Genomic DNA, 15,883 nt, shown 5'->3' with positions numbered 1-15,883 from the left:
ATGAGAAAACTCAACATGAAGATAACCTTTTGTTCAACTCACAAGTAGTCAAGATTTGAATTTTTGTAACTTTAATTTTTGTAAACTACACACTTGAGGTCAGAATCCAAAAGTTGTCATGACAATTGGAGTTAAAGAGAAGAAATAAATTCACATAACTTAATCAGGCTCTTATGTATTACAGTGTGGCTAGCTGACCAGTACTATTATTACCTGAGGGTTTATTATTTAAATTAGCTCACTAGAGTTATGTTCTGTCAGATATTGTATTACTTATACAAGCATGAACTAGCTTTCCAGAAAAGTTGTCTGGATACTAATGTCGAACAGTACTGCCGAAAAGCTAAAATTAGCTAAGCTAACTTACTTAGTTTAACATTAGTGCAGTGGTTAGATAGCTGGCTAGCTTAGCTAATATTTCTAAATAAGGAAGCTTCAATTATAATACAGTTTAATGTTCTGTGATGAGGGCACAATAGCTGTACTGCTTGACCAATGCTTTTTCCATCTAAGTCAAAATTGATATAAAAGAAAAAAGAAAAGAAGACCTAATAGTTTCTTGTCATTTCTTTCTGCTGAAGTTCAAGCACTGTAGTCATGAGTAACGCTTTGCCAAAATGCACGTCATTGTGGTCTGAAAGCCTGTGTCCTCATCCCATAATGTTAATAATCAGAATACTCCAAGAGTCCATAATAATTTAATTCATGAATTGTTAACTAATATTTCAGAATTATATCTCCAATCATCCTCAAACATTCATATGTTATGTAAAATGGTTATCTGTAAGCAGTAAAGCAGAAGGTACAAGCAGCTCTGCAGTCCTCATGGTCTCACCCCTGTCATCACCGGCAGTAAAGCTGAAATTCTCACCAAAATTAGACCTCGCTCAGTGCCACTATGGTAACCACACCGCTCAGGCTGGAGTGATGGATGTCGTTTCACACTGATTGAAAAAAGTTAAGCTGGCAGCAGGAATAGTTTTGCAGCCAGGGCAGAATTGAACGGCGTGTCCTAACTATTTTTCATCCCCTACTCATTTGTGGTGCTGGAAATGGATTTTTCACCCGGTTCATAACTGACATGCCATCACATTTTACAGTACACAGGTGAAGGCTTCCCTCTCATCACCCTCAGTTCTTTCTCTTACATGAGGATTCACTGTGTATACTGTGTATGTGTGTGCTTCTCAATTTCTCTCTCTGTTCGTCCACACTGATGCAAAGCCTAGGTGCTAAGAGATGCTGGTTATCTAACGTGAACAGATATTAAACTCCTGTGCCCATGGTGTGATCAGCCATCACTGCCTGCTCAGGGAACATATATTTCCAGAAGGAGTTGTTCTCTCACTTCTTTATTCACCCTGCATTTCATTGGCTTGTTTTCGCTTCTTTTACTTTGCCACTCACTATACGTGACCCAGATTTGAATATCCAAAGGCGACAGAGAGGCTATAATTGTAGACATGGAGAGAAAAAAATGGAGAGATAAAAACAATAGAATTGGAGAAGCATGGTTAATGGGTTTATCTCTTCCTCTCAGGTGGTAGAGAAAAGGAGAGCGGAAAAGGAAAGAAGGATAGAGAGCGATAAAGAGCGTAATAACTATGCAGGACCACCAAAGGTTGAGTGACGTTTCCACAGTCGGTGATGATGAGCAGCGGATTAGGCCTTGAAGAAAAAAGTAATCTGAGGGTCACATTAAAAATTCTATTAGAATAATCATTCTGTGCCCTAAGCAGCAAGTGGTGCATATCTGATGAGACACTCTTTATATGTACAGTGTATCTTTCTGGGAAGTAGGATGAAATGTGTTTCTTGAATTGTTTTAATGGTTATCCTGTCCTTGTTTATGGTTTACAAGCAAAAGATCTGGATGGCGTGGATTATGGTGAACAAGCCAACGCATTGAACTTTCTTTTTAGTGTAATTGAGATGAACAAAAAGCCAGATGCCATTAATTATTTGCTACCTTTTCAGAAAGACCCAGGAGGTTGAATGTATAAGTAAACAGACAGAAAGAAAATAAAAAGTTTGACCATCTCTGAACACTCCTGTATTTATATTTGCATGCACACACCTATGAGATTTACTATTTGCTATTTCCTAAAAATATAAAGCAGTTAGTAATTTATATTAAACCAGGCTTGATAAAGCAATTTACTAAAGATGTAGGAAGTAACCCACTGCTATTGAACATGGCCTGTCTTTGTCCCATGAGCTTAATATCTGAGCTTCTAACCACATGAGAGTTAAAACTAACCTCTCCTGACAATTCCTAATATATCCCACTAATCTGTGAAATGCTTGATGCCTGAATGCTTATTTATGAAAATAAGACATTTCTCATCATCTTATAAACGATGACGCAGAGACTAAAAACTTGAATTCGGTTTTCAGGGGCCGCAACCAGGAAACCTGATGCAGTGGAACCAGGAAAACCGACAGACCACACAGTGAAGATTGCTGGGGTCATCGCAGGCATCCTTCTCTTTGTCATCATCTTCCTTGGTGTAGTGCTGGTCATGAAAAAAAGGTAAGATAGATAGATGCCTTGCTTTGTATTCTCTCATTAATGCACATGTGCTGTGGTGCTAGCTGTGTAATGTACTCCGATCCAGATTTTAAAATACCGGATTCGATCAATTAGCCGAGCCTGTTGTAATGGTACTGTAGCAGATAGACATGAAAAGTGATTGTGTGAACTTCATCACATGAAAGTGAACTCTAGTGAAACTGCGCTGTTTTTCTCTCGACTCTCAAACACGCCCTCAGCTGAAGACAGAATAATTGATTTGATTGCTCTGATAACCGCCATTAAACTGGTGGTGGCACCAGTATATGACACATGATGAAATATTCATATTTTTCCTCTATGCTTTACTCAAACAAATGAACATGTATTAATGACCCTGAAGGAGGGAACAGGAAAACATTTCTGAAGTTTATCGCATGCAGTAGAGAAAAAGCAAAGAAAGATAAGAGGGAAAAACTGATGAAAGCTTTATTTTCCCCAAAGAGAAGCCTAGGGCATGTTGCTTCAGGGAGGTTTACATTCGCTATCGTCCTCAGCTGGAGTGCAAAGCCCTTTGAGTTCTGCAAAATAATAAATAAATAAATAAATAAATAAATAAATAAATAAATAAACAGGATGAAAAACTCTGCAAATAGCCCAACGTCTTTCTAGAGCAAAGCGCCACTAACGCAGACACTGTGCAAGTAAGCTAGTGACGTTGAATAGTCAGGATGTCATTTGAAAGAAAGGACGAGACCGAGAAAATATGTTTTTAATCCGAGTCATTACCTCATCTGAATAAGGATATTCATCTCTATTGATTCTGCTGGCTAGTTTCAGAATGGTCAGATATTTAAAGAGGCATGCCTTCATTTTGCTGACAAAGAAAGGCAGACAATTACATCCAATCGATTATTTGAAATGGTAGTTTAGTTTTTAGTGTAATGAGTTTGACATGTCAGGTTATAAAAATTGTGATTTGATGGGGAACGGAATAACTTCATGATTAAGACAGACACATAATAAACTGTACTTTATAGTTATCCGATTAGCCTTGGAATATGTGTTAGTCACTTTCACAGCATTTAGCTATATAGCGATAAAGCCAGCAGTGTATATAATATGAAGTAAATAGCCGTATTGAAAACTTTCTTCCTGCTTGTCTGTCTGTCAGGCTATACCCAATAAAAATGGGGCCCGTTTTCCCAAAAGCATCCTATTGTTAAAATGATTTTAACTGCTAGACAGAGTCTCCAAGGCCATACAGTGTTACGGATAATGTTTATGCTTGGACCCTTTTGGGAAATCAAACTCTATCCTAACAGCTTTACCTGTAACTCTGTCTTTCTTGATCTTTCCATCTCTGCTATCTAATGTGACAGCAGCAATTTCGCTTGAGTAACAGCTTCCCAGAGTTCCCTTCACCTACCTCTCTCTTGTGGTACATACTTAAGACCTGAAGAAGTTTATTTGGCAGTAAGAGCCTTTCCCCGAACCCTTCCTCTCCCCTTTCAGTCAGTCAGAGGCAGGACTCACAAACCCTTGCCCTTACAGCCACTCGAGTAGCTCCTCACTTGTGTCACCATATCAGGTTTTGTTCATTTTCGATTCTTCAGACATTAATCTTTTTACTTTTTCTTTCCTTCCATTTACATTCTCCCTTCTCCACCACTGCTTTAATCCTTCCACCACCCCACTCGGCAGAAGAACCTATCACTCCTACACTTATTACCTGTAAGTAACCACTTTGTGAAACGCTTAGTTGCCATGCTTTCTCTCCACCACACCGTTTGATATTCCATGCATGAAACCCAGTGGCTTCCTTCCTCCTTTCAAACTGAAGCACAAGCTTTCTAGTGTTCTTGCTGTTTGGCACCGAAATAACACATTTTGTCTGAAGATGTCTTATCGTTCAGGGTCCGATCTGATATTTTAATCTTTTGTGCCATATAAGTGTTATATATTGTAATTATATCCACATTAAACTGTGGTGCAATTTAAAAAATCGTAATTGAAAACCTTCTGCAATATTACGTTTATTTATCATGAGATGATATGGTTCCGCACTGCTTCAGTTTGAAGGGTGATTTTGTTATTTTACTGATCCCTTGAAAGTTGCATTTTTTTTTCCTTAATGAATTTTGAGCTGCTAGTTTTCCCCTTGCTATAAGTTGCAGACAAAGGGAAAGCTGTGTGCTGCTCAGACCTCAGTGCAGTGGAATGATGACTAACCTGAAGCCTCTGTCATCTCACAAACATCATACAGACACAAAACTAGCCATGGTTGTGTCTTCTTGTTGAACTAACCCTATTCTACATCCCGTCTCACCTCATTATTCATTACTCTTAATTCTAATTTAACCAAATCTCATCTCACAGCTTCAGTTGGTTTTCTTCTCTCCATGCTTTTCCTTTGGTTTGTGCATGGCGTTGCTGAAAGCATGCAAATCCTTCTTTTGCTTTATGCTTTAAAAAGCTGCGTTTTCTCTGTTATTAGTTTGCGGTCATTAAGACTGAAAGAGCCAGACGTCCCTGTCTAGGCCCAGAGTGAGGCAAGCTGCAGAGGGAGGAGAGAGCAATACAGTCTTGTGCTTTTAACAAATTAACATCAAGACTCTTCGCATTTGATTCTGCTCAGGTTTATTTTCCAGTCATAATTAGATTCTATCACAACATCAAGCTTTCTTTCTTAGTCATGCTTTAATCCTTCGAACAGTTCAGAAGAGTTTCTCTTTTGTACTAAGCAGTCTTTTAAAAGGATTTTGTCTTGGCTACAGCGTTCGCCAGATTGCTAGCTGTCACCGTTCCCTGAGCTAGTATTTTAAATAAGACTCTGCAGAATGTCTACAGGGCCTGTAGCTAATTCCTTGATGGAAAGAACAGGTTTCTTTTCTTTTCTTTTTTCCATTTCTAGACATCACTATATTTAGAATTGTGGCCATGCTTTAATGTTACTACATGTTGGTACAGGCTCCTTATCCAAGCAGGGTCTCTTCATAGCAACAGAGAAATATTAGAAAAATAGAAAAGCATGTTAGATTTATTTATTCCTTTATTTCCTATCATTTTAAAGCAAACCTGTCCATGCATTTAGCAACATCATATAGTTGTGTGTGTTTGATAATGCTGGGTTTAGATCATGTATGCTTGTTTCTACAATTTACCTTCTACACACACACACACACACACACACACACAAAACTATTTTAAAATGTTCTAACACTTTTAAACAGGCTTGATTTGATTCGACAGGCTTGATTTGATGTGGAGATTTTCTATTGTACAATCATAATATATTTTCTTTTCAGAGATCAGTTTGGTCTCAAATTTATTATACAGTAGATATAAAAAGTAGGAGGGTAAATAAAAATGTACATTTACGGCATGTATGGCAGATGTTAACTTTTCTTTTTTTTTCTTGAACTTTTTGGACTTTTAAAAGACAATTGCAAATTGTCTAAAGTAAAGCATGCTTTGCATTTCTGTGAAATAGTGTGGTATCACTGCATTCTCCATCACTCTCTCAGATAGATGCTGCCACAGATGTGGCATTCATAAAGCCTGTGAGGGGCAGCCTCTGGCAGGATCTCCCTCTCTCCCTCCATCACTCGCTAGTGCTTAACAGGAAAGGCAGGGAGACAGGTCCATTTAACTCAGGCCTGCGACAGAGTGAGCCCCGGCATGCGTGAGCCTTAATTAAATCCTGCACCGAGAGCTCACGCAGAACAAGAATCAAATTAATTGCAACAAGGGGATGTGCATTTGTCTCATTTGACAGCGTCTGAGTGCTGAAGAGGAGCAGCAGGTAGAGGAAGTGTAGAGGGACGTCGAGGCAATTTGCACCCTCTTACCGCAAGCCTGATAGTTCGGGGAGCCATCAAGAGTCACCTTTTGTCCAGGTGCCTTGTTCGTTGCCAAGTAACCCTCAATCAAGTTTAGCAGTTCATCCCACTGACCTTTTCTAACAGCAAGAGGATATGATAAGCCAACTCAGTAACACTTTGCAAATGAGTTGCCAGCATACAGTAATTTATTCCGTGGGCCTGGCTGAGCAGCAGACACCATAACATGACTCAGGAGTTAATTTTCTAGTGTTAATTGGCAGATATGAGCACACCTAGGGATTTACACATAGCAGTCACACTCCCTTATAGACCTCAGGTGGGAATAGACATATTACAAAACTTTAAAGATATTCTCAAAGCTATGTGATGTGAGTTCATTTTAAAGATAAATAAGCGTAATGTAGAACCCAACCAATGGTCATGATATAGAAAAATACCATAATATAGAACCCAACCAATGGCACTTGCAAACATTTGCATTAGGCAGCTTTTCTTTTTCTTGCCTTGGGATCAAAAGGTCATTGAAGCTCTTTATGGACAGCAGCCTTTCAGAAAGAAAATTACTGAGAGAAAATAAGAGACCCATGTTCCAACCTATTGATAGATTAATGGCAAAGGTTGTCTCTGCTACATTTTTTTACACAAATGATCCAGTTCTTCACAAGCACAGAACCTTGGCAAAAAATTCCACTAGCAGGGGGCCAGTCGCTGAATTTGCTAAACGTCTGCAAAAACAGAAATAGGTTTAAAAAAAACATAGTGAGAATGTACCAAATAAGAAGCCTCTGAGTGGCCTTGTAGCTAACAGTGGTGCCCTTTTAACAAAAAAAGCTTTAGATAAACAGCACTTTAATAGTAATACTTTGCGACGGTATTTATGTGAATGACCGACAGGTTACGGTAGAGTACAAGAAAAAGGGAAAAACTGCCTCAGAAATTTTAAACTTTACAATGTTTTGCCTGTTTAGGATCTTCTACCTTATAAATAGGTACCATTGCTGTGTTGTTTAAATGTCATGAAACTGGTTTGCTTGCAAGAATGTAAATTTTTTATGAGGAGTATAATTATATATTTTTTTAACTGTCAGCAGTGCATGGATAAAAACAGACCCAAATGCAGAATAGCGTAAAAATAAACGGGTTTAATAAATAAAACACACAAAACATGGTCACAGACAAAACCAGACATGACACAAGACGTGACTAGAGACAACAAATGACAAGGATTTCGCGCCACGAATAGGCAACATGGCACGGTTAAATACACAGACAATTAACACATCAGCTACAGATGTGCAGAGGCGGGGAGGAAGAGACAAGGGCGGGGCAGACACGTGAACACAGAACATAAACATACGCACATGGCCAAAAGTCCGGGTGGGATCCTGACAGTACACCCCCTCGAGGCGCGGCTCACGACATGTTAATCCCATATCAAACCATATCCCGGTGAGATCCAGGAGGGTGGAGCGAGGCACACGGCGAGGCAGGAGGGGGGACCAAGGCACATCGCAGGCAAATGGGGGAGCAAGGCACACAATGAGGCAGGTGGGGGGGAGCAAGGTACATGGCGAGGCAGGTGGGGGGAGCTAGGCATACAGCGAGGCAGGTGGGGGGAGCAAGGCACATGGCGAGGCATGTGGGGGGAGCAAGGCACACGGTGGCGTTGCCAGAGAGGGCCGAGCGATGTCCACAGCCAAGCAGAAGGGCCGAGCACAACCCCCAACAAGCCGCGGCCAAACCCACTTTTCGAAATCCAGGAAGGAAGGGCGGGCGGGAAAGATCCTCTTTCACTGAGCAAAAAATGAACAAAAATATTCATGGGGCAAAATACGGGCCTGCAACACCCCCCGCGGACAGGAAGTGAGACAGCATCCTCCACAGAAAACCAGGAAATGAAGCGACGTTCCCCACCAGAACAGGTGCGGGGCAATGTCGCAGGACACAGAAAAAACAAACAAAACAAAACGGGCTGGTGACATCGTCTGCCAGCAAGAAGTGAGGTGGCATCCTCCACGGGTTACCGGAAGCGGAGCAGCGTGCCTCACCAGATGCGGATTGATGTCACACAAACAACAAAAGTTCAAGGATAAACAGGGCAGGAAGAACAGTCCAGGAAAAAAAATTCTGAAGACTTTTCAGTATCGAAAGACACTTTTTCCAAAAGTGCTAAATTAACATCTTTGTTTGAGACACTGATATAGATTAGTTGTATGATCAGTAATCATTCAGTAAAGTAGTCATACATACAGTAATAAACAAAATGGGGTTTTTTTGTTTTTTCTTTTGTGAATCAAATGTAGGAGCTACATGAAGCAGTTCTACATCTGAGAGCATGGAGCTTGCAATTATCAAGTTTCATTACACTCCAGAGATACCCTCTCTGTTATGCTACAAGGCCGGCTGGCGCATGAATCCAGCCCCGTATGCACTGAGAGCTTCGAGATGAGCTTCAGAGGGCACGAGAGAACACACTGTAAACACATGTCTAGTTCGAGATCAAATGAATGAAAATGTTGCAAAAGTCTTAACCGAACGTTAATTGGCATGAGAGCAGCTATTACATGTATACAGTTAGGATTATTGAGACCCTGGGCAGACCAGACAGACATGCAGGAAGTAATAGAAAGGAGGACACACAGAGAAATGGCAATGCAGTGTGATCAGGTCTGTGTGTGGGTCAGTGAAAGATGATTTATGATCTAGACCAAGCACCTGGCAGCGGTCTCTTATCAGCATAGAACAGTTCCGAAACAGGTCCAAAATAATAACTATATTCTTTCCTAAGGGTGTATTAGATTTTGTTTTATCTTTTGGCTTAGGATCAGGTTTTGGTGTCTTTTTTCATAGATTAAGGTGATACTTGATAACACACAAATTGTTGAGGTATGATTTTGCAATAGGCATTTCCTTTAATCAGAATTATTCAGGCTTTTACATGATGTCGGTATGTGCCGGCTGTTTTTATTTATTTATGTATGCATGTTTTGCACGTTTCTGTAAAGCCTCAGTGGTGCTGATAAGGCTTTGCTGTGACAGATTGTTGATGTAAGGTCTTACAAGTGTCTGACGATGAGCAGCAGATGTTTTGAAAGAAGACGGTGTGCATCACCTGTAACAGTGTAATTAAGCTGTCAACATGTAATGTCTTAAGGTTCCCCTTCCTGTTTGATCCTTCATGCATGAGATGCACATCTGAATCATAATGCAGTCGGAGTTTTCCTGCTCGTCTAAACAGGCGAATTATAATTGAAAATTTGTTTGTCAGTCTTTATTACGGACAAAATCGCTTTTTTTCCTTATCACGATTACCCAGGATTCATCTCAGGAATCTTTAAATGTTGTACAGATATCTACACAGTACATAGTGAAATGAGACAACGTTTCTCCAGGACCATGGTTCTATGTGTCCTTTCACTGTGTACTTTGTCAGCTATGTATGGTTTAAATGATTCTTGATTTGACTTTGCTGAAAAAATTAAAACATAGTGTTTATGCCTTGTGTAATAAAAATTCTTAACTTATTTATTACTTAATTTCTACATCTTATTTATTTATATTATGATTACTTACGGTTAAGCAAAGTTCTTTAAACTTTGAGTTAATTCAGTAAAGACTTGATATCACATATTACCAATAAAACCATTGACATATCAGACATTGTGAAGCTAAATACATTATGATCGGAAATAATTTGTGCATCAGATATCATTGACCTTTCAAAGCAGCAGCAGATCCAGATTTAAGCTGGGTTTTTATTTTGTGTTTTCATCAGTATTTTAAGGCAATTACTTGCCACACTGGATGAGCTGATAACGAATACAGTTTTGGCTGTGGAGACGATAACGTGTTCTCCATGTCATATTACACAATGATAATCCTCTATTGATATACTTCTGATTAAAGAAAATTATGTTATGCTTCCATCATCCATCTGTGATCCAGGCTCATAAAGAAAACACATTTCAAAAGGCAAAGAAGAGACTTTAAGAGTAGAAAAGTAAGACATTTCCTGTTGGTACATTTCAACAATCCGGTTTCCTTTTTGTTTATACATTGCAACTGCTGTATTTATAGCTGTTCTGTGAATTTTGTGAAATCCATCCTCTTATGTCATCCTCCTTATAGGTTGCTTTTAGACAAAATTTGTTGCAGTCTGAGATTTTCATCCTAATTTTTAGACAGGAAATGTGTTCACTTCATAACATCTACAGTGAAACTAATAAATAGTTTCACTGTAGTCACTGAAGTAAAAGCAGAGACCATACAGGGTTAATTCATGCAAAGCAAAATCCATGCAAAGTCCCTCAAAATATACAAGCCCTCGTTATAAAGAATTCTGACAAAAGTGTCATCCTGAAATAACACACAGTGGAAATGTGTCAGAGAAAACCTAAAGGTGACCCCAGCGTGTGTTTGTAGAAGTGCAGTTGATGCCATAGTGACAGCTCATCCCAAGCTCCAGTGCGCACGCTGCTTATTCGAAGACCCTTTCATCATTGCCGTACATACTAATAGATCATTCGTCCTGATAAATCGTCATTTTTTTTTTTGGCTCTGCATGTTGTTTGGACCAAACTGGAATTATATTAACAGGAAAACATCTAGATGCTTTGCATGTGTTTCTGCAGAATAAACGGGTATAATTGTCATCTGTTTGAGTTAATCCGCCGTTTCACAGGAAGGTGATTGTTCTTGTAGACACAAAAGAGTGATTTGGTTCTCAGTGGTTGTCTTTTAAGCCACTACCAACTATATTTATACTATATTTATTTTTATTCTTTATTTGTTTCTTGAAAGCTGCAATATTTGTCCAAGCGTGTTTTCTAATTATTGATGAAGATGTCCCATCGCTCCTGTGCGTAATGCCTCTGCTTTTAACCCAAGGTCAGCGTCAGCGCACCCCTGCCTGATGTCTAGATTTATAGCTGTAAATGATGAACAAAATGAGTCTCATTGCGGTGGTGGTATGGACAGAGTGCCTTGCTCAAGGGTACATCTGCAGTTCTGCTCTCCAGAGGCCTTGGCCATCACAGCTTCCAACCACGTACAGCATGGCAGGGGCTTTTATTTATGTTTTTCTCTCTCATAAAATAAGAACCGCACTTCTCTTTAAAAGGATCTTTCACTGTTTTTCATCTCTTCCATTCTAAATCCTTTCCGTCTGCATGGTTTCAAGTTTTGCCTTCAAATGGAAGGGCAGATGGAAAGGAGAAATAGAAAATGTCTCAGGCCGGTTAAAAAATAGAGAGAGAACAGAAATTGAAAGGTTTAGAGAGGAAGTCTTTAGGGACGGTGACAAGCATAAGGTATGCATGGGCAGTAGATGTGTTTTCCGTGTGTCTGTTAAAAGCACAGCAGGATGTTCCTAGGTGGTTGTGTGCTTCAGCTTGTCCTTCCTGTGCCCACCATTTCAACGTAGCTGAGATCCACCAGATAAACTCAAACACATCCTATACAGAAATTGAAATCTGATGTCTCACTTCCACTTCCGTACTTTCCATGAAACACACAACGTGAACACAACACATCATTGACTCTTAAACGGAGAAGATTCCACCATCTGGAATCTATGTAGCTGTTGCAACACTTTAAAAGAGACAGACCCAGACTGGTGGAAATGTAGCATGATTGCCAAGGTGCCAAAAGGTCTACAAAGACGCATCGCTCATCTGAAGTGATGTGTTTCACTCTCAGCTGGTGTCAGACTCTTAAAGCCCCTCAGCAGCTTCTCCAGCATTGGCTTCCTTCTCAGGATTGATGGCGCCGACTTTGCCACTGAGCACTACCATGTCATCTGTCTTGTGTCATTTTCTTTCCCCAACAGCAAGCAGCTAAGAAAGTGCTGTTTTATTGTATGTCATAGTTTTCATCTGAGCGTAGTTGTGCTTTCAGTGGGAGTTTGAATATCTTCTAGATCCAAGCAATTATTACATCCTTTCAAAGGCATTGTATAGAGCATTATAAATGGTTTATAACTCATCTAGTCTTAGTGGAGGCACTGTAGCATCTAATTTCCAGGTGTTGTCCTTGTCCCTAAAATTTCATCATCACTTATCGTATCTCCATAGAGCACTTTCACATTTGTTTTCCATTTTCTCTCTGCTTGCTGTCCTCATTGCACCATGAGACAAAGTGCATTCTGATATTTGCAAAGAAATAGGCTGCTCTCGCTTTTGTCCAATTCCCTGCTGTTTTTTGAGATAGTGCTTCAATCGCTCCACCTTCCCAGGTGACTGCATGAAATAGAGACAATTTAAACATCTCAGACCAAAAAAATGGATATAATGCTCCATGCATTTGGTGCCCATGAAGTTTGCGTATTAAAAAAATGAATAAACTTTTCTAATAGAACGCAAGAAAGCAATGGGAAAATTTCCAGCAGTGTTAAAACTCACAGAATTTATGTATCAATTTCTATTCCTTTACAGAGGGGCCAGTGCTCTTCCAGATGGTTGGTGGCATCTGCTATTGTTAAAAACATTATCATTTACAAAGGTAGAAAATAAAACCTGAACAAACAAGCTTGAGGGACTGCATTTTGTCAATCAGGGCTTATCTGCCAACTGTGATGTTGCTGATAATGAGCTTATCCTTACACACAGTACACATGCCAATGCCTTTTTTGATTCGTTAAAAACTCTGAAGGCTATTTCAATATTACTATTGAACTCCTGTGTGTTGTGTCATTTCTACATGTGCAAACAGCAAAATGTTGACACCAGTAAAATATGACAAGAATAAAATGCTTGGAGTAAAATATAAACAGAACCTGTATTTAAGAACTATGTCTGCCGTGCCTTTGCTTTTCTGCAGTTAGTACAGCAGATTTAATTGAAACATTCCTTACTGAATCAATAAATGCTGTTTAGTGTTTGGTTTTTTTTTGTTTTTTACACCGTAGTGATTCTGCAGTTAAAGCTAATGAGAAGGTTGTGAGTTCAAACCCCAGCACCACCAAGCAGCACTGCTGTGTTACTGACCATTCTCTTAAGCCTCTCTGCTCATTTATATCTCATTTGTAAATTGCACTGGATAAACGGCACATCCAAATGTATAAATGTAAGCCATGTGAGTCGAGTCTCTGTTACTGCTGGTGCATTCTGGGAGCCAAAACAATACCAAAAAGGGCTTGAATTTTATTCCACATTTGACCACCTGGAACACATAAGGTAGCATTGCAGAGGGGGCAATACAGAGAGGCGGTTGTGCTTGAAGTAAATAATCAGTGCACTACATTGTTGCACATACGTTGTTCTGTGTCCTCTAAGACTTTGGTCTTTATATTACTGCATTTTTATTTGTGATGGTAATGTTGTTGTTTTTTTAAAGCAAGTACTAACATTCTATTGAACCATTAAACATGCTGCGTAAATCCGTCTAAATGAGAATCGGTAAATTCTGTGAACTCATGTGTTTCCCCCACGGGTGCCTTTTGTATTTATAGTGTTAATAGAACTAATTCCCAGGCACCAAATTACAGATTACACATTAGATGACAATGTAAGTTAAGTGTCACTTCGGCAACAAACAAATTTAGAGAAACAGTTGAACTATTAGCTTCCTGTAGAGTCACCCACTTGTAGAAATGCGGGGAGAGTAAAGGGTGCTGGCGGCCATCTGGAAGCGAACTGAATACCAGAGACCTATGTAGAGTGGGTGACTGTGGGAGAGCTTCATTAGCTCACGGCCGTCTATTAGCGGGGACTATGTGCTGCTGTGTTTAAAGGTCACCTGCCGCTTTTCTCCTTTCAGTTGTTGCAGTAACGGTATGAGATACAATTATACCCATCAAATGTACCACAGGCTTTCAGTGGAATTACAAGGCCTCGCATTTAAACTCCCGCTGTCATTTAGCGTAGTGAGAATTTCCCATTCTCTTGGAAGAGATGAAAGGGAGCAGGAATCATGATAAAAATGTGCAATAAGCTCATATTGTTCTTGTTTTCTTAATTTTAAACGGCAGGACTCTGTATTGTTTGCTACTCTTTGTGTTTGCTCTGTAGTGCTTAAGCTTGCGTCTGTCTCTTGAGTCATTAGTGTTGTGCAAGCTGGAATTTGTCCCCAATTTAACAGCTCTGATTATTTCTCCGTACATGAATGCTTTGAAATGAGCTCAGCTCTGCCATGTTTGTGATTATCATGCTCACTGTAATTTTCCAGCACTTTCTGCAGACACTTTAATTTGTTTTTACGTGCAGCAGGAGAATGACTGCGTGGTGACAAATCTTTGCCAATGCAAGGATCTGAGACGAGATGCTGATTTTGATGAGGACAAGAGCCTGTAAATTTGAAGCCGGTATTTGTAAAGCGCTGCAAGGGAGATTTAAGCGTTGCCGATTAAAGAGAGCTTTCTGTACTTTTAACTGAAGTGTTACTACCTTGGAAATTCCCCTGCTATAAATCAGATTTGATTAACTGGGAATGTAAATTAGCATAGAGTTGAGAAATGGCCATTTAAATAGCAAAGCGTCATTTATATGCATCCTGTCTAAGTTGTTTTCGCAAATACAAACAGTTTGCATATGATTTAATGGCTTAATGCTGTTTGTCGGCTTGAGTGTTGTAGTAAATTTCCGCGGGAGCTTCGTGCATGATTTAGCCGATATCAAATCAATTACTGAAGATGTATTCGCAAGCATATGTATATCACGTGTATTTTGAAAGACAGAATGAATTACTCTTATTAAAGTCAGAAAATAGTTTTACCAAACTGTCAAATATTTATACATAAAAGAATTTTATAAGAGTTTATTGACGTCCTCAAACGGGAGTAATTGTTGCTGAGTAGGTCAGCAGTGCTACAGCACATCAGCTGGGTTAATATGATGTAATCTTTTCAGACATTAAGAAATGTCATGCAGTACTTTGGGAGAAAGGTGCAGTTCAAGCACCTCAGTCACACTGTGATAACATCAGCACCAGCTAATCATTTATCTGCTACTGTAGTATGTCTTATTGATGTAGCCCTAAACCAGACAACAAAAATATAGAATAACATGGTATTTAAGAATCACAACGCTGCCCAGGATAAAGGATTTTTTGAAGATGAGCGAATGGTGTTTCAAAACAACAACTTATCCGTATGGTAGAACTGAGCAGAGTTGTATAATGTAGAACTTTGCTTTGATGGAAAAGGGCTACAGAAAAGTTAACATTCAGAGCAGGGAGCCATGAGATGAGATGGCAGGGGAGAGATGCATTTTACCCAAAAATCCCCTCAGGCTATTGGAGAGCTTTTTTTTTTCTTTTTTCCATTTGTAAAAAGCCCCAATTTCTCTGACCTTCAGCTGCTAAACGCTTGAAGGTGAAGAGAAAAGAGAGACATGGCTTTACTTTCATTTATTTATGTTTAATGTGCAGACTACAGGGCCATGTTTGGCTGTCTGCTGATGTTCCTTTTTTAAAACCACTTAATGCTGATCAGGATCTATCAGATTCTGTGGAGGGACCTCCATTAGTGATAAGACTATGTCCCCAGTCAGGTTCCGGTAACAGCCAGGTAATGGCAGCTATGGCAAGCACC

The 15,883-nt window shown here is 39.6% G+C and overlaps 1 protein-coding gene across 17 annotated transcripts in view; it reads left to right on the top strand.

Annotated features, from left to right (window-relative positions):
• The window catches only part of LOC113644346 (receptor-type tyrosine-protein phosphatase mu-like), a 197,991-nt gene that overhangs the window by 145,878 nt on the left and 36,230 nt on the right, over positions 1 to 15,883 (top strand). For 9 of the 17 annotated variants that reach the window (XM_047811078.1, XM_027149074.2, XM_047811074.1 and 6 more), the window contains one exon: positions 2,398 to 2,533. In XM_047811078.1, coding sequence (XP_047667034.1) covers positions 2,398 to 2,533 — 136 coding nt within the window. Of the gene's footprint in view, positions 1 to 2,397; positions 2,534 to 4,216; positions 4,247 to 15,883 lie in introns of all 17 variants that reach the window. The other 8 variants (XM_047811072.1, XM_047811080.1, XM_047811076.1 and 5 more) reach the window with 1 other exon arrangement.

The sequence above is a fragment of the Tachysurus fulvidraco genome, chromosome 3 (genome assembly GCF_022655615.1).
Source record: "Tachysurus fulvidraco isolate hzauxx_2018 chromosome 3, HZAU_PFXX_2.0, whole genome shotgun sequence".
In the NCBI taxonomy this organism is placed as follows: Eukaryota; Metazoa; Chordata; class Actinopteri; order Siluriformes; family Bagridae; genus Tachysurus; species Tachysurus fulvidraco.
This window is presented reverse-complemented; position numbering and strand designations above follow the sequence as displayed.